Raw genomic sequence first — 27,822 nt, forward strand, 5'->3', positions numbered from 1 at the left:
CGATGACTGCTGTAACCACGATGACTGCAATAACCACAATGACTGCTATAACCACAATAACTGCTAGAACCACAATAACTGCTAGAACCACGATAACTGCTGTAACCACGATGACTGCTATATCCACGATGACTGCTATAACCACGATGACTGCTATAACCACGATGACTGCTATAACCACGATGACTGCTATAACCACGATGACTGCTATAACCACGATGACTGCTGTAACCACGATGACTGCTATAACCACGATGACTGCTGTAACCATGATGACTGCTGTAACCACGGTGACTGCTGTAACCACGATGACTGCTATAACCACGATGACTGCTACAACCACGATGACTGCTACAACCACGATGACTGCTATAACCACGATGACTGCTGTAACCACGATGACTGCAATAACCACAATGACTGCTATAACCACAATAACTGCTAGAACCACAATAACTGCTAGAACCACGATAACTGCTGTCACCACAATGACTGCTATAACCATGATGACTGCTATAACCACGATGACTGCTGTAACCACTATGACTGCTGTAACCACGATGACTGCTATAACCACGATGACTGCTATAACCACATTGACTGCTATAACCACAGTGACTGCTATAACCACAATGACTGCTGTAACCACGATGAGTGCTACAACCACAATGACTGCTATAACCACAATGACTGCTGTAACCACGATGACTGCTATAACCACAATAACTGCTATATCCACAATGACTGCTAGAACCACAATAACTGCTAGAACCACAATAACTGCTATAACCACAATAACTGCTGTCACCACGATGACTGCTATAACCACGATGACTGCTATAACCACAATGACTGCTATAACCACCGTGACTGCTATAACCACCGTGACTGCTATAACCACAATGACTGCTATAACCACAGTGACTGCTATAAACACGATGACTGCTAGAACCACAGTGACTCCTATAACCACAATGACTGCTATAACCACGATGACTGCTATAACCACGATGACTGCTAGAACCACGATGACACCTATAACCACAATGACTGCTAGAACTGCAATGACTGCTAGAACCACAATGACTGTTATAACCATGATGACCGCAATGAGCACTGACACAATACTAAAGGAGAAGTACAGGAGGTGTCTGGTCTCTGTTAAAACGTTACTGTACATGCAATACCAAACCATGTGTATGTGTGTAAAATAGTTCCTTCTGAAATTGTATTATAATGTTCTCATGGAGTTGCTATATCATAATTAGTATGTAATTATGTATTGGCACTTACCTATGCTTGTTGGTTGGGTGGTTGTTTTTGTTTGGGTGGTTGTTGTTGGTTGGGTGGTTGTTTGTTGGGTAGTGGTTGTTGTTGGTTGGGTAGTGGTTGCTATTGGTTGTGTAGTGGTGGTTGATTGGGTGGTTGTTGTTGGTTGGGTAATTGATGTTGGTTAGGTGGTTGTTGTTGGTTGGGTGGTTGTTGGTTGGGTGGTGGTTGTTGGTTAGGTGGTTGTTGTTGGTTGGGTGGTTGTTACTGGTTGGTTGTTGTTGGTTGGGTAGTGGTTGTTGTTGGTTGGATGTTTTTTGTTGATTAAGCATTTGTTGTTGGTTGGGTGGTTGTTGTTGGGTGGTTATTGTCATTGGTTGGGCATTTGTTGTTGGTTGGGTGGTAGTTTTTGGTTGGGTGGTTATTGTTGGTTGGGTGGTTGTTGTTGGTTGGGTTGGTTGTTGTTGGTTGGGTGGTTGTTGGTTGGTTGGTTGGTTGGGTGGTTGTTGTTGGTTGGTTGGTTGGGTGGTTGTTGTTGTTGTTGATTGGGTGGTTGTTGTTGGTTGGGTGGTGGTTGTTGTTGGTTGGTTGTTTTTTGTTGATTAAGTTTGTTGTTGGTTGGGTGGTTGTTGTTGGGTGGTTATTGTCATTGGTTGGGCATTTGTTGTTGGTTGGGTGGTAGTTTTTGGTTGGGTGGTTATTGTTGGTTGGGTGGTTGTTGTTGGTTGGGTGGTTGTTGTTGGTGGGTGGTTGGGTTATGTTGGTTGTTGTTGGTTGGTTGGTTGGGTTGGGTTGGTTGTTGTTGGTTGGTTGGTTGGGTGGTTGTTGTTGATTGGGTGGTTGTTGTTGGTTGGGTGGTGGTTGTTGGTTGGGTGGTTGTTGGTTGGTTGGGTGGTGATTGTTGTTGGTTGGGTAGTGGTTGTTGTTGGTTGGGTGTTGGTAGATATGGTGGTTGTTGTTTGGGTAGTGGCTGTTGTTGGTTGGGTAGTGGTTGGGTGGTTTTTGTTGATTAGGCGGTTGTTGTTGGGTGGTTGTTGTTGGTTCAGTGGTGGTTGTTGGTTGGGTGGTGGTTGTGGTTTGGGTGGTGCTTGTTGTTGGGTGATGGTTGTTGGTTGAGTGGTTGTTGTTGGTTGGGTGGGTGGTTGTTGTTGGTTATGTTGGTTGTTGTTGGTTGGTTGTTATTGGTTGGGTAGAGGTTGTTGTTAGTTGGGTAGTGGTTGTTGTTGGTTGGGTGGTTTTTGGTTGCGTAGTGCTTGTTGTTTGTTGGATGTTGTTAGATATGGTGGTTGGGTGGTTGTTGTTGGTTCGGTGGTTGTTGTTGGTTAGGTGGTTGTTGTTTGTTGGGTAGTGGTTGTTGGTTGGGTGGTTTTTGTTGATTAGGCAGTTGTTGTTGGTTGGGTGGTTGTTGTTGGTTGGGTGGTGGTTGTTGGTTAGGTGGTTGTTGTTGGTTGAGTGGTTGTTGTTGGTTGGGTGGGTGGTTGTTGTTGGTTATGTTGGTTGTTGTTGGTTGGTTGTTATTGGTTGGGTAGAGGTTGTTGTTAGTTGGGTAGTGGTTGTTGTTGGTTGGGTGGTTTTTGGTTGCGTAGTGGTTGTTGTTGGTTGGATGTTGTTAGATATGGTGGTTGGGTGGTTGTTGTTGGTTCAGTGGTTGTTGTTGGTTAGGTGGTTGTTGTTTGTTGGGTAGTGGTTGTTGGTTAGGTGGTTGTTGTTGGTGGTTAGGTGGTTGTTGTTGGTTGGGTGGTAGTTGTTGGTTAGGTGGTTATTGTTGGTTATGTTGGTTGTTGTTGGTTGGTTGTTGTTGGTTGGGTGGGTGGGTGGTGATTGTTTTTGGTTGGGTAGAGGTTGTTGTTGGTTGGGTAGTGGTTGTTGTTGGTTGGGTGGTTTTTGGTTGGGTAGGTGTTGTTGTTGGTTGGTTAGTGGTTGTTGTTTGTTGGGTGTTGTTAGATATGGTGGTTTGGTGGTTGTTGGTTGGGTAGTGGTTGTTGTTGGTTGGGTAGTGGTTGTTGTTGGTTGGTTAGTGGTTGTTGCTGGTTGGGTAGTGGTTGTTGGTTGGGTGGGTGGTGATTGTTGTTGGCTGGGTAGTGGTTTTTGGTTAGGTAGTGTCACACCCTGACCATAGTTTGCTTTGTATGTTTCTATGTTTGTTTGGTCAGGGTGTGATCTGAGTGGGCATTCTATGTTGTGTGTCTAGTTTGTCTGTTTCTGTGTTTGGCCTGATATGGTTCTCAATCAGAGGCAGGTGTTAGTCATTGTCTCTGATTGGGAACCATATTTAGGTAGCCTGTTTGGTGTTGGGTTTTGTGGGTGATTGTCCTTGTAACTGTCTAGTGTTAGTTTGCACCAGTTTAGGCTGTTTCGGTTTTCACATTACGTTTATTGTTTTTGTATTGATTCGTGTTTACTTTGTGTTTATTAAACATGAATCTCAATAGCCACGCCGCATTTTGGTCCGACTCTCTTTGCCATACAGAAAACCGTGACAGGTAGTGGTTGTTGTTGGTTGGGTAGTGTTTGTTGTTGGTTTGGTGGTGATTTTTGTTTGTTGGGTAGTGGTTTTTGGTTAGGTAGTGGTTGTTGTTGGTTTGGTGGTGATTTTTGTTTGTTGGGTAGTGGTTGTTGTTGGTTGGGTGTTGGTAGATATGGTGGTTGAATGGGTTGGTCTATAATGTGAGAGGAGATGATAAATGTTTTTTTTCCACATCAGAGACACTTATACAGAGGCACTGTTACAACAGGTATGACTGGCCACTTTCTAGAGGCAAGATATTTCAATGCCTTTCAAATGATAATCATTGCCGTGAGTGTTAATAAAGACATTTTGTTTGGTCTAGTAGGCTATACTCTATGTTACTGCCAGATCTGGGACAGAGATGTATGATAATGGCTCTGGTCAGGGAGTCAGAGACCCTGTATTTTAGTGACAATTGACATCCTTTGCAGAAGCGTTTCGTAATCATGATGTCTTGACTTTCTAATGGATTTGGTGTAAAATGTATTATTTAAAATGAAATGAAATATACATACAAATAAATGAAAAGGCTAGATCAGAATAAGGTGTCTTACCTTTAACATAAAGAGTGATGTCTCTGTATTCTCTATTTAAGCAATTAGGCCCGAGGGGGTGTGATATATGTCCAATATACCACGGCTAAGGGCAGTTCTTAAGCACAACGCAACGCGGAGTGCTTGGACCCAGCCCTTAGCTGTGGTATATTGGCCATATACCACTAACCCCTGAGGTGCCTTATTGCTATTATAAACTGTTTACCAACGGAATTAGAGCAGTAAAAAAATGTGTTTTTTCAAACCCGTGGTATATAGTCTGATGTACCACGGCTGTCAGCCAATCAGCATTCAGTGCTCAATCCACCCAGTTTATAATATTGATTATACACCTGTAATCTCCCTGATCCTTCTCAGTGAGCTCTGAGAGGAGGACAGAGGTTTCCAGGAGAGTTCTCAGTATCAAAAATCTCCACTCTGTCTCTGTAGAGATCACTCTGGGTTAATGACATCTCAGGTCTCTTTCCATCCTAGAGTTTAGTCCATGTGATGCTGTCAGGTTTAGTCTGAGGGTCAGTACAGGAGCAGGGTATGAGAACAGAATGGCCTGGTGATCTAACTACTGTCTATCCAGCTGGGTTTCAGCTTTAAATCAGCTTCTGGTTTTCACAGGCAGCTCGTTTGAGTTTCAGCCATAAGTCACAAGATCAAGAAGTGGACAGATAATGTTAATACTGTACACAGGCATATTTTGAAATCAAATGTATTACACGTATGAGATCTTATTCTGTTTTTCCTTTTGATGAAGAAAACCTTTTTCTTCAAGTCATCATCCTATAAGATTAGATGAAGTGTTGCCTCATCAGTAACATGTTGGAAATGTCTGAATGTCAATGAACACAGTTCCTATCTCATTTGCTTTGTTTGGCTTTTAGTATGGACAAAGTAAAGCTCTTCATACATACATTAAGCAAGATCCATTGAGCAAGATAACGCCATTCACAAAGCAGAACGACCGAAAGGAGTCTGTTTTATTAACCACATCAACATGTATTGTAATTGCCAGGCTTTGAATGGTTGAGGTGCTGGTCTGTAGTCCTCTTCTTCAGTAGCACCACTGTAACCACAGAGTTGAACATGATTGTAGAAACCACAGCAAAGGGGAAGTATTGAAGAGGTCGGGTTTCTGTCAAAATCATTCAGATCGTAAGCAACCATGAGCTATCCATGAGTGTGTGAGCTACCGTGCATATTAGATAAGTGCAAACATCTCTGGATATCTGCATGCCCCAGTTTATATTGCATGCATTGACGGCATTCCCTTGCAGTACATTATAAGGAGTTGATTGTAGTGTACTTCTAGTGTCTTCATTGACATCCATACTGTAGCTAAAAATGGAGCATGGTGCATTCTGGGTATAGGAGTGTATTGATCTTCAGGCTGTGTAGAATAAGAGTCCTATTGATGCTTATGCCACCTTCAGAAGTTGATACTCCAGCCTTACAGAGGATGAGTGTTGAATGAATCTGGGATGAGAGAAAGAGCCCTCCTCCCCCTCTCTCTGCCCATTCCCTCTAACGGATCTCCCATCAGAAGCTCCTGTGTGTATCATGTACAGTCACCATGATGAAGCTCCTGTGTGTATCATGTACAGTCACCATGATGAAGCTCCTGTGTGTATCATGTACAGTCACCATGATGAAGCTCCTGTGTGTATCATGTACAGTCACCATGATGAAGCTCCTGTGTGTATCATGTACAGTCACCATGATGAATCTCCTGTGTGTATCATGTACAGTCACCATGATGAAGTGTGTATCATGTACAGTCACCATGATGAATCTCCTGTACAGTGTATCATGTACAGTCACCATGATGAAGCTCCTGTGTGTATCATGTACAGTCACCATGATGAATCTCCTGTGTGTATCATGTACAGACACCATGATGAAGCTCCTGTGTGTATCATGTACAGTCACCATGATGAATCTCCTGTGTGTATCATGTACAGTCACCATGATGAATCTCCTGTGTGTATCATGTACAGTCACCATGATGAATCTCCTGTGTGTACAGACACCGTGTACAGTCACCATGATGAATCTCCTGTGTGTATCATGTACAGACACCATGATGAATCTCCTGTGTGTATCATGTACAGTCACCATGATGAATCTCCTGTGTGTATCATGTACAGACACCATGATGAATCTCCTGTGTGTATCATGTACAGACACCATGATGAATCTCCTGTGTGTATCATGTACAGACACCATGATGAATCTCCTGTGTGTATCATGTACAGTCACCATGATGAATCTCCTGTGTGTATCATGTACAGACACCATGATGAATCTCCTGTGTGTATCATGTACAGTCACCATGATGAATCTCCTGTGTGTATCATGTACAGTCACCATGATGAATCTCCTGTGTGTATCATGTACAGACACCATGATGAATCTCCTGTGTGTATCATGTACAGACACCATGATGAATCTCCTGTGTGTATCATGTACAGACACCATGATGAATCTCCTGTGTGTATCATGTACAGACACCATGATGAATCTCCTGTGTGTATCATGTACAGACACCATTATGAATCTCCTGTGTGTATCATGTACGGACACCATGATGAATCTCCTGTGTGTATCATGTACAGACACCATTATGAATCTCCTGTGTGTATCATGTACAGACACCATTATGAATCTCCTGTGTGTATCATGTACAGACACCATGATGAATCTCCTGTGTGTATCATGTACAGACACCATTATGAATCTCCTGTGTGTATCATGTACAGTCACCATGATGAATCTCCTGTGTGTATCATGTACAGACACCATGATGAATCTCCTGTGTGTATCATGTACAGTTACCATGATGAATCTCCTGTGTGTATCATGTACAGACACCATGATGAATCTCCTGTGTGTATCATGTACAGACACCATGATGAAGCTCCTGTGTGTATCATGTACAGTCACCATGATGAATCTCCTGTGTGTATCATGTACAGTTACCATGATGAATCTCCTGTGTGTATCATGTACAGACACCATGATGAAGCTCCTGTGTGTATCATGTACAGACACCATGATGAATCTCCTGTGTGTATCATGTACAGTCACCATGATAAAGCTCCTGTGTGAACTGAAACAGATGAAGTTGATATGGTTGGTGTTACTGTACAGTATGCTACAACTGTGTGTGTGTGGAAAGGGAAAGGGGGATATCTAGTCAGTTGTACAACTGAATGCATTCAACTCAAATATGTCTTCCGCATTTAACCCAGCCCCTCTGAATCAGAGAGGTGCGGAGGGCTGCCATAATCGACATCCACGTCTTGTGTGTTCTGTGTATGTGTTAGTGCTGAGCAATCAGTGCTTTTTGAGGTCAGTTTGGTTTCGGTTCATTTGTGAAAAAATTATCAAAGAATAAAACAATTCATAAAAGTACCATGATGTTAGTGACTGCCCATTACTGCTTATTACTTATTAACCATCATTTAATCACATTATGTCACGTTAATAAAATATTTCAGTTGTTATTACATTTGTTTTATTTGATGACTTTATTATTCCATCCCAAGTCATCATCTCATCTCTATAGAGCTGCTGCTTAAAGCTGTCTGACAAAATCACTATTTTAGCAGTTCTTCAAAGTAAATAAGGCATACTTTATGACTGCTGAATACCAACTATCAATCACTTAGGTCTTGTATTTTCAGGTAGAGATACATCACGAAGCAACTGCTCTGTATCCCTCTCCATCGTGCTTTATTCTGTCTCTTCTCTCCATGTCTGTCCCACAACGACTGGACAAGTAGACGCACAGTGTTTTATGGCCATGGTAGTTCATTTCCATGTTTACTGTGCTAAACAAGTCTGTACTACATCGCACAGTTCGAGCTTAATCTGATTTCTCTCTAGAGAAACTGTGCATTGAGCTCACCGAAAAAAACGTACAAAATGGAATTCAAATAATTGAACCGACGTCAGTCAATTAGTTGTTTAAAAAATGAAAAATAACTGACATTTGGTTAGTCGCTCGCCACTCGTGTGTGTGTGTGTGTTTGGTTGCATTGCTGCTGGCTAGCTCTCCTTTATCAAATCAACATATTTCTCTGCCAGGACTTGATTTGTGATCCATTCTGTTTGTGTGGGTAGTATGAAATAGGGTGTGCATGTGTTTGCGTGTGTGTGTGTGTGTACATGCTTGTGTATGTGTGTAAGAGTAAAAGTGTATGGGGATGTTTGAGCAGGGGACTGTGAATGCTGACCAGCACTCTGAGTTATTGGTCCTGGCTCGCCACATAAGTGACTTGGGATTCTGCTGAAATATCTCTTCCCACCATCTCTTTTTCTCTCTTTCTTTTCTCTGTCTCTACTTCGTCTGTCAGTGCAAAAGCTCATTTGGTCAATGTTTCTCTTAAGACATTTCGGGATGATATGGACATAGGAAATAGTTTTGTGTGATGTGTATCAGTAACATGGGTGTAGGTGAGGCCCAGTACTGAGTGTGTGTCTGTCTGTCCCAGCAGCAGAGTCCAGCAGGTGACAATGTCTCTCTGAAACACCAACTTCTGCAGGTCATCGTACGCGTGGCTCAATACCGCATGCTCCTCACCGGTAAGTGTTTGTGTGTGTGTGTGTGTGTGTGTGTGTGTGTGTGTGTGTGTGTGTGTGTGTGTGTGGGTGGGGGTGTGGGTGTGGGTGTGTGTGGGTGGGTGGGTGGGTGGGTGGGTGTGTGGGTGGGTGGGTGTGTAAAAGTATGTCATAACGTACACATTTATACATCAGACAGTCTTCAGAAGAAAATGATCTCATTATGTCTGATTGTACCGGGGTTTTATTAATGGTCATGTGTCTTTCACTTTGTTTGAGTCTTTTCTCAATTGCTGCTGCTTGTTTTCTTCCTGCTCCAGATTACCTCAACAACCTCTCCCCAGACTCCAAAGAATACGAAGACACACAAGGTACAGTGGGGCTCTGTTGTAAGCCCTAGCCATGTATAGCACCTATTTACTCTGCATTGTGTTATTCACAAGAGGGCCATGTCAGTTCTGTTTCTATGTGTTTATAAGGGATTTATTTGGCATTCTTACCTTACTAGGGAGCCATTTTGTCTGTTTTTCTGTGTATTTGTGTTGGTGTGTAAATCACTAGGTAACCATTTTGTCTCTCTTGTCTCTGTGTGATGTATGTGTAATTCATGAGTGGGTTAACCACTGTGCTATCTCTAGCCACTAGAAAAGCCACTTCCAGCCCAGATGATGTGTGTGTGTGTGTGTAGGAGGAAAATTGTAGGGATGTTATCTCTCTGTATGTGTATGGGGGACAAGGCTGGAATGAACATCTCATGAAATATGAGAATAGTCTCTGGTGAACATGTCCCTCTCTGGTTCTCTGTGTGTCTGATGTGTTTCATTTTGCGTTAACGACAACTCGTTGCTTCTGTCTTGTCACTGTCTCCTCTCTCAGCTGCTCTGGTGGTAGTCTCAGACATTGCAGATCAAGCCAATGACAGTTTGAAACATGGGGTGAGTTTCAAGATGAGTGTCTTTCAACATAGTGTGTGTTTATTGTGTGTGTGTGTGTTTGTGTTTGTTGCGTGTATGTTTGTTTTGTGTCTGCGTGTGTGAGAGTGCTTGAGAGAGTGCACACATGCAGTGTTGTTATTTGGTAGTTATTGCTCAACATGGCATGTCTCTCCCTCCTCTCTCTTTCTCACTTTCTCAGGAGAACCTGCTACGTCTTGTCAACATAGAGTACAGTGTTGGAGGCCAGAGGGATCTGCTCCAGCCTGGCAGGGTAAGCTCCGTCCTGTCTGCCTGCCTGATAACACCATTGTTTCTGCCCAGGGCCCCGGGCAATGGTACACCCTCTCCCCCCTCCAACCTCTACCTCTCCATCCCGCCCGTGTCGACCTTTATATAACCAGTCAGCTGGGAATCCCCTGGCCCTCTCTCTGTGTCTGGGTGGAGAAGAGCGGACACACACACTCTTTAAAGCCCTCTCTCCAACCCTCTTGCTTCTCATATGTGGCACACTGTCCTTAATTGCCATTTCATCTACTATATATCTGACCCTGTGTGCATGTGTGTGTTTTGTACTCAGGTGTTTGTGAAGGAGGGCACTCTGATGAAGGTCAGCAGAAAGTGCAGACAGCCACGCCACCTGTTTCTGGTAAATGTCACTTCCTGTTTGGAGGGAGGGTAGGGGACTCACTGTCACAAACCTGCAGATAACGGACAGAGCTTTTAGGCCAAAAATCTAAAATAACAATTTTCTCAAATTTGAACATGGTCACCGCGCTTGTCATTAAGACTACACAACTATGCACCATCTTGTTGCAATGTAAATGTCATCTGAAAAGGATAAGCAGCAGATCTGTTCTGTTTGCTCTATATCTATGGCCCTCCCAGACCCAGACCCTGCTATTGAGAGCAGGGTTTCCTGGCAGGATGTTTCTGAATGGCAGCTTCCTGAGCTGCTCTTTACTGACTGAACGGGGAAGGTCAGGAACGCTCCTCATACACCCACACACACACTAGACCTGCTTCTCTCTGTTTAATACACACACACATACACTAGACCTGCTTCTCTCTGTTTAATACCCCACACACACACTAGACCTGCTTCTCTCTGTTTAATACACACACACATACACTAGACCTGCTTCTCTCTGTTTAATACCCCCCACACACACTAGACCTGCTTCTCTCTGTTTAATACACACACACACACACACTAGACCTGCTTCTCTCTGTTTAATACACCCACACACACACACACTAGACCTGCTTCTCTCCGTTTAATACACACACACACACACTAGACCTGCTTCTCTCTGTTTAATACACACACACACACACACACTAGACCTGCTTCTCTCTGTTTAATACACACACACACACTAGACCTGCTTCTCTCTGTTTAATACACACACACACACACACACATACACACTATACCTGCTTCTCTCTGTTTAATACACACACACACTGTTTAATACATCCACACACACACCTGCTTCTCTCTGTTTAATACACACACTAGACACACACACACTAGACCTGCTTTCTCTCTGTTTAATACATCACACACACACTAGACCTGCTTCTCTCACACACACTAGACCTGCTTCTCTCTGTTTAATACAGTTTAATACACACACACACACACACACACTAGACCTGCTTCTCTCTGTTTAATACACACACACAAACACACACACACTGTTTAATACACACACACACGCACACACACACTAGACCTGCTTCTCTCTGTTTAATACAGTCACACACACACTAGACCTGCTTCTCTCTGTTTAATACACACACACATACACTAGACCTGCTTCTCTCCGTTTAATACACACACACACACACACTAGACCTGCTTCTCACTGTTTAATACACACACACACACACACTAGACCTGCTTCTCTCTGTTTAATACACACACACACACACACACACACACACACACACACACACACTAGACCTGCTTCTCTCTGTTTAATACACACACACACATACACACTATACCTGCTTCTCTCTGTTTAATACGCACACAAACACACACACACAAACACACTCTGTTTACACACACGCACACACACACTAGACCTGCTTCTCTCTGTTTAATGCAGTCACACACACACTAGACCTGCTTCTCTCTGTTTAATAAGCTTCTCTCTCTGTTTAATACATCCACACACACTAGACCTGCTTCTCTCTGTTTAATACACCCACACACACACACACACACACACACACACACACACTAGACCTGCTTCTCTCTGTTTAATACACACACACACACACACTAGACCTGCTTCTCTCTGTTTAATACACACACACACACTATACCTGCTTCTCTCTGTTTAATACACACACACACACACACTAGACCTGCTTCTCTCTCTTTTTAATACATCCACACACACTAGATCTGCTTCTCTCTCTGTTTAATACACCCACACATACTAGACCTGCTTCTCTCTCTGTTTAATACACCCACACACACTAGACCTGCTTCTCTCTGTTTAATACAGTCACACACACTAGACCTGCTTCTCTCTCTGTTTAATACACCCACACACACTAGACCTGCTTCTCTCTCTGTTTAATACATCCACACACACTAGACCTGCTTCTCTCTCTGTTTAATACACCCACACACACTAGACCTGCTTCTCTCTGTTTAATACACACACACACACTCTCTCTGTTTAATACACCCACACACACTAGACCTGCTTCTCTCTGTTTAATACAGTCACACACACTAGACCTGCTTCTCTCTCTGTTTAATACACCACACACACTAGACCTGCTTCACTAGACCTGCTTCTCTCTGTTTAATACACCCACACACACTAGACCTGCTTCTCTCTGTTTAATACAGTCACACACACTAGACCTGCTTCTCTCTCTGTTTAATACACCCACACACACTAGACCTGCTTCTCTCTGTTTAATACAGTCACACACACTAGACCTGCTTCTCTCTCTGTTTAATACAGTCACACACACTAAACGTGCTTCTCTCTCTGTTTAAACCTGATGTTAGTTTGTCTAATCATAATTGTATTTAGATATCTATTTTGTATGTATATCAGTAGATATTAATTTGGATGTCCTGCTATTGTTTTACCATGCCATGTTCATCTAAAATTGTTTCATTACTAATTTCTTAGATTCAACCCACCTCCCCCACCTAAAAATCATTTTAAAAGAACATACCCGTCTTTAGCACCCACACAACACAGGATATGGTAGTAGGGGTGACATGTCTGAGGAGGAGGAGGGTGAGGAGGAGGGTGTTATTTATATAGCCATAAGTCCAAACAGAGTAACGACTTCGGACAGGCCATTCTTTAGCAGCCTGGCAGTGAAAGCCCCTCCCTTTAGCAGCCTGGCAGTGAAAGCCCCTCTGTAACTATGCCAACAGAACACTCTGATTCTGCCATCTCAAAGTGAGAGAGAGGGATGTCGGCAGAAGAAGAAGAGAAAGAGCTTAACTCAAGGAATGGGTTAATATGATGGAAAATTACAGAGTTAAAGGGGACTTCCTTATTTTTTCAAATGTACAGGCCTCTCAGTGACGGTAAACAATGATCGACAATAGAGTTAACGAAAGAAAAATCTGTTATGTGAAAATGAAAAGATAATCCCAAATGCCTATTCTTGAATGACCAATGACCTTTGTTTACATCTACCCAGAATGAGTCAACTTGATGGTTTTCTAGGTCACTGTTGTCCAACTACAGGGATTTGCACTAAGACGATTCACTCAATCATATTTTGGAAATATTATCCAACCGGATAAAACGTAATTTAAAGTATTATAGGATAAACTATAGGAGCCGCTTGTAGGAAATCACGTTAACATTTAAGAATAAAACACTGCAGTCAGTCCACTCATGATCACACACAACTATAAACCATTTATTGTTTTTCTGAGATAAAATCTGTAACATCTCTCACTCTCTTCGGGAGGTGGAGTTACGGTGTGCTTAGGACCCCAGTGGAGTGATGAGTCATGCCCAGAGTTTTAACTGGTCAAGTCATGCGGTCAGAAAAACAGGGAGAAATCTTGATTTTTGACATTGAGACACATTTAACCTGTCATTCAGGCCAGGTGGGGCAGACATTTTTTGGGCTTGCCTGTTTTGCATGTTATTTTGGCATTTAAACGTGTCACGTATCAGTTTGCAAACAATGTAAAAATAGTATATATAATTGAGTTAATAAAGCCGCATACAAACATGGTCTCTTTTTTGTTTTCTTGAGTAAGGCAGCTCCAAAATGCAGGCAGCCTAGCTCAGTGCTTTCTGTGGTGGTGGGGCAAGCTAGCAGAAAATACGGAGCGTTACGACGTGATTGCCTCAGTGTTCTGTCACTCATGGGGACTTTACGTCACTGCCAAGTATAAGAGGGGACATTGAAAATTCTAGCCCTTCGGCTCCTGCCATAGAAGTGCCCATCCAAGAAGGCTCAAGGTCATTGGCGCAGTAGCTTTGATTGGACTGATCATGTCAACGACATACTTTCACAATCTTAGCTAGCAGTCATCATCATGAATCAAGTCGACAATCTACTGGCAAGTCCTTTTTAATCCTTGTCATATGAAGAGAAATATTGAAGAGGAATTATAGATAAAACGTATCGGTGCTCATCGGCCATAAACATTACACAAGTTGGAAATCGCAAATTCAACGAGTGGTTTGGAAGGAATCAGTGACAGTGGCTGTGTGGTCCCAAATCCAAGTTTAAAATGATAAACATTCGACATTGGCCATGCTGTCAATGAAGCTGTCACGCCCTGACCATTGAGAGCTGTTTATTAAGGGTGGGTTATCTAGGGAAATTATATGTCTATGTTGGCCTGGTATGGTTCCCAATCAGAGGCAGCTGTTTATTGTTGTCTCTGATTGGGGATCATATTTAGGTAGCCATTTCCCCATTGTGATTTGTGGGATCTTGACTATGTTTTTGTGTAGTACCTGTGAGCACTCCAGTCGTTACGTCTCGTTTGCTGTTTATTGTTTTTGTTGGTGAGTTTCATTTAAATAAACATGTGGAACTCTATGCACGCTGCGCCTTGGTCCGATCATTATGACGAACGTGACAGAAGCATGGTTTGTGCCGGGCTCAAAACAACTGTTAACTCGTCCTGTTCAAGTGAGCCGAGCACAACAATGTGAGTCCAAAAATGTATTGTATGCTGCTTCATAAAGGATGTAATATTCCAGTGAGATATGTATACTGTAGCTAAGAAAGTCATACTAAGTGTATGTTGTGTAGTAAGATGTTAGTAGCCCATGTGCATCACCCTAATAATTTGGTATATTAACCCCTCTTAATTTCGCCTACTGTTCTGACTGTTCTACTGTAGCCTATAACCTGTTTTAGAGAAATGTAATCATCGACTATTGTAAGAGCTTTCATTGTCTGCTTAAATGCCCCTTTATTTATCCTACGGTTCTGACTTGGTGTACAGGGAGAATACTGTAAGAACTGCCCATTTTCTTAATTCTGTTGCTGTACATTTCAGAAGTGTTGAACAAATAGTTATATTGATTACGTCTGTCCTAGCTCGCTAATTGTCTTAATCAAAATACAGATTGACTCTTATCCGCTTGCCTTAGGCCATAGTTTGTACATCTCAGTTGTCAGTAGAAACCACATTTTAAGCAAGTCAGCCATATCAGCTATGGTTTTTTAAAAGGCAGTAAATGAGGCTGAATGAACTGTTTCGCTGCCAGACAAGGCTCCGCTGATTGACAGGTGTAGCAGTGGTAAGGATTCACTCCATGGTGCTGAAAAGAAAGCTTTATGTAGGCCCTAACAGGTGGTAGGCACCGTTTGTCACCTTTATATTGCAATTAATGTATTGTTTAGTGTTGTGTAGTGGCTTTGCTGGCATGCATTCCACTTTTATTTGTTTTTTGCCACACCAAGGTTTCTATGCTAAAACCGCCACTGCATTTAACTGTAAAATCTGATGAAATGATGATAAGTAAAACAGCCCACCTCCTCGTTGAGGAGCAGATGGTTTCCTCTTAGTTTAGGGCACCACCATGTGGTTATTTAACGTGCAGGAATAATGTACAATGTATTTTTAATCAAATCAATTGTTATTTGTCACATGCGCTGAATACAACAGGTGTAGACCTTACAGTGAAATGCTTACTTACAGGCCCTTTCCCAATGATGCAGAATTAAACGAGACAAAATGAAAACACAAGAATTAAGCTATATACAAGGAGTACCAAAACCATATCAATTGGCAGGGACATGTGGTAATAGAGGTAGATACAGTATGTACATGAAGGCAGAGGTAAAGTGACTAGGCATCAAGATATATAATACTTAGTAGCATGCTATTTGGATTGGAGAGTACTGACAATAATAAGTAAGTTCTCCATGCACTTGTCCTATCCAACAGCTGAATCAGTGAAATGTTTGTAGACAGTATTATCTTGTTCATTGCCTCTGAGGATACAAAATGAAAGTATGTGTGATTCTGAGGTTTGTTAGTGAATTCTGAGTGTGTTTGTGTGTTAACAGATGAATGATGTGCTGCTGTACACCTACCCTCAGCAGGACGGGAAATACAGACTGAAGAATAGCCTCCCACTGACTGGGATGAAGGTCAGAGTTCATTTCTCTCTCCCGTTTCTCTCTCTCTCCCGTTTCTCTCTCTCTCACAGTTTTTTTCCATCACCATTTACCAAATTTCTCTCTCCTTTTTGTCTATATCACTCACCCCTCACTTCTCCCTCTCCCTCCCTCTCTCCCTTGTTCTCTCTATAATTTTGTCTTTGTCTCTGTTACTCCCTCTCACTTTTATATCTCTCCTTCTTTTCCTCTCTCTCTTTCCTCATCCTCTCTTTCTCTCTATACCCTTCTCAAACCTATCTGTCCTCTCGCTCACTGATTCCTGATGGGTCTGTGTAATGTGTTGTTGATGTTCCAGGTCAGTAAACCCATCATAGAGAATGTACAGAATGCTCTGAGTATCGAGGGAGCAGACATCTCCATCACCTTGGCAGCCAGGTGGGTCACACTAACACACACTCACACCTTGGGTGGCATGGTCGGTATAATGATTGTAGTTCACACTTCCCACGGTCACCAAATGCACTGTTTAAACAGTGAATTAAGTATAGTAAAGCTTCTCGTGACAGACCTTTTGGATCTTTTATAAGTAGTGTCCGTGCTGCTTTCCTGACCATCTGTCTAGACCACTCTGGGCCATTTATAGCCCTCATAGTAGTGTAGTCAAACACATCACTGGTATATGAGAAGTATGGTGAGAGGGCTTAATGACCTGTGCTCTGTGTGTCCCTGTGCAGCTCCTGTAGTGAGAGAGAGGACTGGTTCCACACTCTGAGTCGGACAGTGTCTGACCACGCCAGAGGACCTGCGCCATTCAGCAGCTGCTCTGGAGAGGTGAGGAGGACTTTGACTGGGAGACAGAGCATACAGAAAAGTGACGCTAGCAATAGCATAACAATGCTCCCCACTCAATGACAATAGCAAACCAATACTCATATATTTACTGAGGTTATATTAACATTGCAGAGGGAGTATTTTCTCTTTTAAGTTGAGTATGAGTCACTGAGTATGACTGTGAAGTCTAGTATGGTAGTCGTAGCTCTAACCATATTGTCCTGTCTCTCTTCCAGGCCAGAGAGCGTCTGTGTCTGTCCCTGGGGGAGAAGGCTCCTACTCTGGTGCCTGTATCCCATGTGATGATGTGTATGAACTGCACCTCAGACTTCAGCCTCACACTGCGCAGACATCACTGCCACGCCTGCGGGAGGGTGAGTCTCTCGCAGACAATGCATGGCTACGTCACATGGGAGAAGTTTAGCACGGTATGATGTGGCTGGAGTGTGTTTTCCACAGTCAGGCCTGACCTGTGTGTGTTGGGTGTTGTGACGTGGTCCTGCTCTACTCAGATTGTGTGTCGGAGCTGCTCCAGGAACCGAACCCCTCTGAAGTACCTGGAGGACCGCATGGCCAACGTGTGTGACCACTGTTACAGCGAGCTCCAGAAGAGAGGTGCATAACTCCTCCTCCTTTCCTGTACTATACTGTACTGTACTATACTATACTGTATTATACTATACTGTATTGTACTGTACTATACTATACGGTATTGTACTATACTGTATTGTACTATACTGTAGTGTACTGTACTGTACTGTACTATACTATACTGTATTGTACTATACTGTATTGTACTGTACTATACTGTATTGTACTGTACTATACTATACTGTATTGTACTGTACTATACTATACTGTATTGTACTGTACTATACTATACTGTATTGTACTATACTGTATTGCACTATACTGTACTGTACTATACTGTATTGTACTATACTATACTGTATTGTACTATACTATACTATATTGTATTGTACTGTACTATACTGTATTGCACTGTACTATACTGTATTGTACTGTACTATACTGTATTGTACTGTATTGTACTGTACTATACTGTATTGTACTGTACTATACTGTATTGTACTGTACTATACTGTATTGTACTATACTATACTGTATTATACTGTACATGCCGCTCTTGACTACTGGAGCATATTGAATGTGTGTGAGTCCAGGTGTTAAGGTCAGGGCTTCTCTGTCTCCATAGGAGTAAATGTGTCTGGGGTGAGTGGTACTGACAGTCCTCGTTCTAATCGCCGCTCCATCCGCCCGCTCTCTGCCGTCTTCCAGAACTTTCACCCTCCCAGCCTGTGGAGACGCAAGGGTACCGCCTCTCTGACCCAGGTAATCTCACACGCACGCACACACACACACACACACAAACCACTAATATTCTACCAAATGAATGCTAAAAGCTATTGTCCACGCACTAAACTTATATTTTAATGTAAACATACATTTTCCTCAAAGTGTCTCTTAGACAGGGTTTTTTCCAGCTGGATCTTCAATTCAAGCACCTTGGTTGTACTGAGGTAGTAGCAGCATATGCTCCCTTTGTCCTGTTATGTATGTAAGTAATCTCTCTGTGTGTTCCTGTGTTGTCTCTAGGTGAGTGTGTCAGAGGAGGGCTCTATGAGCGGGACTCTGCAGCGCAGTAAGAGGAGCAAGAGGAACTGGAAGAGGCTGTGGTTCCTCCTCAAAGACAAGGTGCTTTACACCTACCAGGCCTGCGAGGTGAGGGGGAACACACACTCCCCTTAAACCTGAACCCTCACACACACCTCTACCCAAACCACTTATCCCTCCCTGTAACTCTGTAATGTACACATACCCGACTCAGATGGAGAAAGAGCAGAGTTTCTCTAGTAAAGCTAATTCACCCTCTCTACTTTTTTAGTCAGCAAAACCTCCACAAACTGCATCCTTAAAACGATGCAGGTTAATGATCACTGTGTATTTCTCTCTCTCTCCCTATCTTTCTCTCTGTCTCTCTCTTCCTCCTTCTCTCTGTCTCTCTCTCTCTGTCTCTCTCTTCCTCCTTCTCTCTATCTCTCTCGCTCTCTGTCTCCAGGAGAAGGTGGCGTCTGAGAGTTTGCCTCTGTTGGGCTTCACAGTGAAGCTGCCTGACAGGCCAGGTGGAGCGGAGACTACCAACGTCTTTGAGCTGTACCACAAGAAGACCCTGTACTACACCTTTAAGGCCGAGGACAACCACACTGCTAAGAGGTGAGCCCTGCACTGCACCAAAAATATATCACCACATGATCTGACCAAAACTCACTCTGGGCCATAGTTATAGTCTTTAGCCTTATACGTGGTGAGGTAAAACTCCTGGCCCCACTTACAGGCCTCATTAAGTCATGTCATAGGCATGAATCACATTGGCAACAGTATCAATCAGATTGTAATTACAATGTATTATAATTACAGTCAGCACTTTTCTTTCTACCCAGATGGGTGAACGCCATGGAGGAAGCCACAGTTTTATAGCAGTGGCCATCTTGGGTGGGTTGTTGAGTCTGTATCTTTGGATGTGCATCACTCACCTTCCAGACTTACCCTGGGGACCTCACTGCCACTCTCCTGCTACACATAGCAGTGCCTCAGAATGCCTGAATGTAAAACAAAAAGGGAAGAGTAAGTGGGAGGAATATGTTAATTTTGCCTTTAGTCAGCTGTGACGGCTGTGTCTTACTGTGTGTGGACCGAGAGAGGAGAGAAGGAAACATGGTGTTCTTAAAGGAGGGGACACGCTCGCCTACTTTGTCACCCTCCAATGTCCCCGTCCCACTGCTACGGAAGGTGTGACACCTAGAGCCAAGTGAGGAGCTGGCACGGATATGTTCCGTTCTGGAAAATTCCACCCCCCCCACACACACACACACACACACACACTTTTCATGGAATTAACTACTCTGGATTACTTATAAAAATGGAAGGAAAATGACATGCAAAAGCAATGCTGGATTTATTAAAGCAAAGAAGAATATGTTGGTTGATATCAAGCTATCACTACATTGACATGTTTTTGACACTAAGAGCCCTGACAAGGGGTTACATTTGAGGGTAAAGGAGACAAGACAGAAAAAGAACATTTGCAGTAAATGTGTTTAAACTGCATGTCCTACTAATGTGTAACCTACATCCAGAGCTTATGAAAATGATGAATCTGTTATTAATACATGTTGACCACATGCCAACGTGACTGTAGTCTTAATGTGATGTCAGAAGAATGAGAGTGGATCTCCAGGTATTATTACACCATCCACCAAGGTCTGAGGTCGTAGGGTCATTCACCCCTCCCGGGTCGACCCAGTATGTGCTTCCATGTTCACAGTGCAATACAGCCTTTGTAAACCAACATGGCGGTACTTTAAAAGATCTCCCTCTATTTACTGAATGGACGCCCTATTTCTATCCTTTTATCAGAACACGTTCCTGCACTGGACTTAGCCAGCTTCACGTGCCTGACATTTTGAAGCACAGGTTCTGCTCAAAGTGTGACTATTGTCTTGTATTGTTTTACATTTAATGTGTTTCTTAGCTACATATTTTCGCCATGTACTGTATTTTCTGAAATGGCCTTACATACAACAATTAGTTCATGTAAATACATATGTAGAGATTTTGATAGGCAAAAATGATTTTGCTTTTTTTGCACTCATAAAAGAAGAATGGAACTGAAAGAGCAATGTAGTGAAGTGCACTCCTCTAAATGTTATTGTTTGATCATGTGTCTTGGTCAGCCTGTGCCAAACTCACTAAGCCCAGTTTCTGGAGTTCGTTCTCTGTGTTAGCAAACCATGGATATATCAATTATATCAGATCAATTACAAAAAAGAGGCTTGTCCTCAATGTTAAGTTGCATAATATGTCAAATTCCTATTTGTACCAAGCCTCAGCTCCGCCTTATAATGGGAGTGGTTTCCCTGATGTGAAACACTGCTATCAGCCATAATCACTGTAGTGGACTTTGAAATGGATGAGTTATTTATTTCAAACTGTTGGGGTTTCTCAAACAAGTAAAGTGGATTTTCTTTGTGTGTATCAGTTTGTATGACTTCTTCTCACTACCCTGTGATATTCCTATATTGGTCACTAGATGGCATATACACTGAACAAAAATATAAACACAACATGCAACCATTTCAAATATTTTACTGAGTTACATTTCATAGAAGGAAATCAGTCAATTGAAATAAATGAATTAGGCCCAAGTTTAAAGATTTCCCATGACTGGGCAGGGGAAGAGCCATGGGTCGGCCTGGGAGGGCATAGGCCCACCCAGTTGGGATCCAGGCCCACCCACTGGGGAGCCATGCCCAGCCAATCAGAATGAGTTTTCTCTCACAAAAGGGCTTTATTACAGACAGAAATAATCCTTTCATCAGCTGTGCGGGTGGCTGGTCTCAGACGATCCCGCAGGTGAAGAAGCCTGATGTGGAGGTCCTAGACTGGTGTGGTTACACGTGGTCTGCGGTAGTGAGGCCAGTTGGACGTACTGCCAAATTCTCTAAAACGACGTTGCATGCGGCATATGGTAGAGAAATTAACATTAAATTATCTGACAACTCTGGTGGACATTCCTGCAGTCAGCATGCCAATTCCAACTGTGGCATTGTGTTGTGTGACAAAACTGCATATTTAGTGGCCTTTTATTGTCCCCGGCACAAGATGCACCTCTGAAATTATAATGCTGTTTAATCAGCTTCTTGATATGCCACACCTATCAAGTGGATGAATCACCTTAGCAAAGGAGAAATGCAGGGATGTAAACAAATTTGTGCACACAATCTAAGAGAAATAAGCTTTTTGTGCGTATGGAACATTTCTGGGATATTTTTTTTCAGCTCATGAAACACTTTACATGTTGCGTTTATATTTTTGTTCAGTGTAGAATCAGGGGACATTCAGGCTGACTGACATCTGTCATGCCTGTATCATGAGGGTAGAGGAGAGTACTGTATATAGTTACAGTACATGGACATCAGTGCTCTGCTATCCAAATGTAGCCGATGTGAAATGGCTAGCTAGTTATGGGTGGTGCGCGCTAGTGGCGTTTCAATCGGTGACGTCACTTGCTCTGAGACCTTGAAGTAGTGGTTCCCCTTGCCCTGCAAGGGCCGCAGCTTTTGTGGAGTGATGGGTAACGATGCTTCAAGGGTGACTGTTGACGTGTGCAGCGTCTCTGGTTCGCGCCCATGTCGGGGCGAGGGGACGGAAGTAAAGTCTATACTGTTACACAAACATGCAAAAATCAACAAGCACAGCACATCAAATCAAATCAAAGTTTATTTGTCACATGCGCCGAATACAACAGGTGTAGACCTTACAGTGAAATGCTAACTTACAGGCTCTAACCAATAGTGCGGGGGAAAAAAAGGTATGTGTGTGTGTGTGTGTAGGTAAGTAAAGAAATAAAACGGTAAAAAGACATTTGAAAATAAGAGTAGCAAGGCTATATACAGACACCTGTTAGTCTGGCTTATTGAGGTAGTATGTACATGTGGGTATGGTTAAAGTGACTATGCATACAGTGGGGCAAAAAAGTATTTAGTCAGCCACCAATTGTGCAAGTTCTCCCACTTAAAAAGATGAGAGAGGCCTGTAATTTTCATCATAGGTACACTTCAACTATGACAGACAAAATGAGAAAAAAAATCCAGAAAATCACATTGTAGAATTTTTTATGAATTTATTTGCAAATTATGGCGGAAAATAAGTATTTGGTCACCTACAAACAAGCAAGATTTCTGGCTCTCACAGACCTGTAACTTCTTCTTTAAGAGGCTCCTCTGTCCTCCACTCGTTACCTGTATTAATGGCACCTGTTTGAACTTCTTATCAGTATAAAGACACCTGTCCACAACCTCAAACAGTCACACTCCAAACTCCACTATGGCCAAGACCAAAGAGCTGTCAAAGGACACCAGAAACAAAATTGTAGACCTGCACCAGGCTGGGAAGACTGAATCTGCAATAGGTAAGCAGCTTGGTTTGAAGAAATCAACTGTAGGAGCAATTATTAGGAAATGGAAGACATACAAGACCACTGATAATCTCCCTCGATCTGGGGCTCCGTGCAAGATCTCACCCCGTGGGGTCAAAATGATCACAAGAACGGTGAGCAAAAATCCCAGAACCACACGGGGGGACCTAGTGAATGACCTGCAGAGAGCTGGGACCAAAGTAACAAAGCCTACCATCAGTAACACACTACGCCGCCAGGGACTCAAATCCTGCAGTGCCAGACATGTCCCCCTGCTTAAGCCAGTACATGTCCAGGCCCGTCTAAAGTTTGCTAGAGAGCATTTGGATGATCCAGAAGAAGATTGGGAGAATGTCATATGGTCAGATGAAACCAAAATATAACTTTTTGGTAAAAACTCAACTCGTCGTGTTTGGAGGACAAAGAATGCTGAGTTGCATCCAAAGAACACCATACCTACTGTGAAGCGTGGGGGTGGAAACATCATGCTTTGGGCCTGTTTTTCTGCAAAGGGACCAGGACGACTGATCTGTGTAAAGGAAAGAATGAATGGGGCCATGTATCGTGAGATTTTGAGTGAAAACCTCCTTCCATCAGCAAGGGCATTGAAGATGAAACGTGGCTGGGTCTTTCAGCATGACAATGATCCCAAACACACCGCCCGGGCAACAAAGGAGTGGCTTCGTAAGAAGCATTCCAAGGTCCTGGAGTGGCCTAGCCAGTCTCCAGATCTCAACCCCATAGAAACTCTTTGGAGGGAGTTGAAAGTCCGTGTTGCCCAGCAACATCCCCAAAACATCACTGCTCTAGAGGAGATCTGCATGGAGGAATGGGCCAAAATACCAGCAACAGTGTGTGAAAACCTTGTGAAGACTTACAGAAAACGTTTGACCTCTGTCATTGCCAACAAAGGGTATATAACAAAGTATTGAGATAAACTTTTGTTATTGACCAAATACTTATTTTCCACCATAATTTGCAAATAAATTCATTAAAAATCCTAAAATGTGATTATCTGGATTTTTTTTCTCATTTTGTCTGTCATAGTTGAAGTGTACCTATGATGAAAATTATAGCCCTGTCTCATCTTTTTAAGTTGGAGAACTTGCACAATTGGTGGCTGACTAAATACTTTTTCCCCCCACTGTATATGATGAACAGAGAGTAGCAGTACGCACTACCCTCTGTAGTGCCTTGTAGTCGGAGGCCGAGCAATTGCCGTACCAGGCGGTAATGCAACCGGTCAAGATGCTCTCGATGTTGCAGCTGTAGATCCTTTTGAGGATCTCAGGACCCATGCCAAATCTTTTTAGTTTCCTGAGGGGGAAAAGAGGGGTTGGCGAGAGGTGGGACACAATGCAGATAGCCCGGTTAGCCAATGTGCGGGAGCACTGGTTGGTCGGGCCAATTGAGGTAGTATGTACATGAATGTATAGTTAAAGTGACTATGCATATAAGATAAACAGAGAGTAGCAGCAGCGTAAAAGGGGGGTGGCACACAATGCAAATAGTCTGGTTAACCATTTGGTTACCTGTTCAGGAGTCTTATGGCTTGGGGGTAAAAACTGTTGAGAAGCCTTTTTGTCCTAGACTTGGCACTCCGGTACCGCTTGCCATGCGGTAGTAGAGAGAACAGTCTATGACTGGGATGGCTGGGGTCTTTGACATTTTTCAGGGCCTTCCTCTGACACCGCCTGGTGTAGAGGTCCTGGATGGCAGGCAGCTTTGCCCCAGTGATGTACTGGGCCATACGCACTACCCTCTGTAGTGCAGGCCGAGCAATTGCCGTACTAGGCGGTAATGCAACCGGTCAGGATGCTTTCGATGTTGCAGCTGTAGATCATTTTGAGGATCTCAGGACCCATGCCAAATCGTTTTAGTTTCCTGAGGGGGAATAGGCTTTGTCGTGCCCTCTTCACGACTGTCTTGGTGTGTTTGGACCATTCTAGTTTGTTGTTGATGTGGACACCAAGGAATTTGAAGCTCTCAACAGTCGAAAAACAGTTGATTTGATATGATATGAATGTAACATATTTACTGTTTGTGATGAAAGACCAAACCAGGTGTGAGAACACACTCTGGCTTATTTAGGGTGCGTTCCTAAATTCACTCTGGAGTGCCAGAGTGTGCTCTGGGCGTTCCTAAATTCAGAGCAGTGCCAGATTGTTTGCACACACACATACGCCCAATGTTGATTGTTGCCCCAAAACTATCCCACCATCCACAGAGCGTTTCGCTCTCGGAGTGTTCAGAGCGCACACTGTACGCTCTGGCCGAGGAGAAGGGTTGACCTGAGTGTTCAGAGTGCACACTGTACGCTCTGGCCGAGGAGAAGGGTTGACCTGAGTGTTCAGAGTGCACACTGTATGCTCTGGCCGAGGAGAAGGGTTGACCTGAGTGTTCAGAGCGCACACTGTACGCTCTGGCCGAGGAGAAGGGTTGACCTGAGTGTTCAGAGCGCACACTGTACGCTCTGGCCGAGGAGAAGGGTTGACCTGAGTGTTCAGAGCGCACACTGTACGCTCTGGCCGAGGAGAAGGGTTGACCTGAGTGTTCAGAGCGCACACTGGACGCTCTGGCCGAGGAGAAGGGTTGACCTGAGTGTTCAGAGCGCACACTGTACGCTCTGGCCGAGGAGAAGGGTTGACCTGAGTGTTCAGAGCGCACTGTACGCTCTGGCCGAGGAGAAGGGTTGACCTGAGTGTTCAGAGCGCACACTGGACGCTCTGGCCGAGGAGAAGGGTTGACCTGAGTGTTCAGAGCGCACACTGGACGCTCTGGCCGAGGAGAAGGGTTGACCTGAGTGTTCAGAGCGCACACTGTACGCTCTGGCCGAGGAGAAGGGTTGACCTGAGCGTTTAGAGCGCACACTGGACGCTCTGGCCGAGGAGAAGGGTTGACCTGAGCGTTTAGAGCGCACACTGGACGCTCTGGCCGAGGAGAAGGGTTGACCCGAGAGTTCTGACCCCACAAAGAGAGTCAAGCACCCAAGCTAACTGGCTAACGTTGGCTATCTAGCTAGCTACTTCCAGACAAACATGAGAGAACAGCTCACTCTGACCATTTTACTTGCCCTAGAAGAGCTGGTTAGGCTGTTTTCATGTTATCCAGAGCGTTGGTGACTGTAACTGTGCTGCTGGCAACAATTTAAATATGATTTTTTTTGCCGGCATTTACCGGCACCGGCCATATTCAACAGGTGTTGAGCGTTTGTAAATTCATCAGTTATTATCACTCTCTGGCACAGAGAGTGCTCTGAAATTGGAGTAGATAGCCAGAGCAAATTTACGAACACACCCTTAGACTACTAGCCTTATTTCCACTGTGCCTAACTGGGCACTAAATAAGCAGAAGTTGCAATAGTACAATGTTCTCCAATGCTGGAAGGGGGTCCTGAGTGAAAATGAGATTACTGTGAAGGCTGCAGCAGTAAGACAACAGAGCCTGGGTGATCCAGACAGATAGACAGACAGGCAGCAGGTTGCAGTACAGGAGAAAGGGCAGCACTGCTCTGTTTCTTACATCTCCCTTGAGCTTTCCTGACCCAGAATAGTAAGGGGGAAAGTTTGTTTTCTGGGGTACCTGAAAGTTGCAGACACCTCGTTCTATATAGGCTGGATCCTTCATCATCCAGTGCTCTCCTTGTTTCACTCTCCCAGGCTCCCTCTCTTTCTCTTTACTTTCTTCAACAGCATCCCTCATTCTTTCAACTCTTCCTCATTATTTTTGTCTAGCTCTCTTTGTGTTTCACAACGTATCCTGTTTCTCAGTTGTAAGGCTGTTGGTTAAGGTCCTCTTTAGTTCATGCAGGTCTCATCCTATTTTCATGATCTGACTAGGAAAAACTTCAGGCCCTACTCATACTGCATACCATTCCAGTGATGCTTGCTCTTCTTAACTAGTGGCCATTAATTTGTTCCAATTCCTCTCCCTCCCTAGACACAAGCCCCCCGTACCTGCCTTCTGCACCTGTTCCTATTATCCAGCCTGGGTTTTCTTAAAAAGTTTTCATTAGCAGTCATACTCCATTATCCCATACTATCATACTGTTTCAATGAAAACACTGAATGTGAGAGATTAGAAACAGAGCAGGACAGGACAGTATGAAACAGGGAGGTAGAGTGAGATATTAGAAACAGAACAGGACAGGACAGTATGAAACAGGGAGGTAGAGTGAGATATTAGAAACAGAGCAGGACGGGACAGTATGAAACAGGGAGGTAGAGTGAGATATTAGAAACAGAGCAGGACGGGACAGTATGAAACAGGGAGGTAGAGTGAGATATTAGAAACAGAACAGGACAGGACAGTATGAAACAGGGAGGTAGAGTGAGATATTAGAAACAGAACAGGACGGGACAGTATGAAACAGGGAGGTAGAGTGAGATATTAGAAACAGAACAGGACGGGACAGTATGAAACAGGGAGGTAGAGTGAGATATTAGAAACAGAGCAGGACGGGACAGTATGAAACAGGGAGGTAGAGTGAGATATTAGAAACAGAACAGGACAGGACAGTATGAAACAGGGAGGTAGAGTGAGATATTAGAAACAGAACAGGACGGGACAGTATGAAAC

The 27,822-nt window shown here is 43.6% G+C and overlaps 1 protein-coding gene across 2 annotated transcripts in view; it reads left to right on the plus strand.

Moving 5' to 3' along the window:
* The window catches only part of LOC112254617 (FYVE, RhoGEF and PH domain-containing protein 5), a 43,851-nt gene extending 22,549 nt beyond the window's left edge, over positions 1-21,302 (plus strand). The window contains exons 8-21 of one of the 2 annotated variants that reach the window (XM_024427334.2): positions 8,823-8,910; positions 9,207-9,257; positions 9,763-9,821; positions 10,021-10,092; positions 10,399-10,467; positions 16,362-16,445; positions 16,771-16,850; positions 17,150-17,246; positions 17,483-17,620; positions 17,759-17,861; positions 18,463-18,599; positions 18,864-18,989; positions 19,327-19,481; positions 19,709-21,302. In XM_024427334.2, the coding sequence (XP_024283102.2) occupies positions 8,823-8,910; positions 9,207-9,257; positions 9,763-9,821; positions 10,021-10,092; positions 10,399-10,467; positions 16,362-16,445; positions 16,771-16,850; positions 17,150-17,246; positions 17,483-17,620; positions 17,759-17,861; positions 18,463-18,599; positions 18,864-18,989; positions 19,327-19,481; positions 19,709-19,745 (1,296 nt within the window). In that variant the 3' untranslated portion in view covers positions 19,746-21,302. The remainder of the gene's footprint in view (positions 1-8,822; positions 8,911-9,206; positions 9,258-9,762; positions 9,822-10,020; positions 10,093-10,398; positions 10,468-16,361; positions 16,446-16,770; positions 16,851-17,149; positions 17,247-17,482; positions 17,621-17,758; positions 17,862-18,462; positions 18,600-18,863; positions 18,990-19,326; positions 19,482-19,708) is intronic. The other variant, XM_024427335.2, reaches the window with a different exon arrangement.
* The last annotated feature ends 6,520 nt before the right edge of the window (positions 21,303-27,822 follow it).

This window comes from Oncorhynchus tshawytscha, linkage group LG07 (assembly GCF_018296145.1).
Source record: "Oncorhynchus tshawytscha isolate Ot180627B linkage group LG07, Otsh_v2.0, whole genome shotgun sequence".
Taxonomy (NCBI): domain Eukaryota; kingdom Metazoa; phylum Chordata; class Actinopteri; order Salmoniformes; family Salmonidae; genus Oncorhynchus; species Oncorhynchus tshawytscha.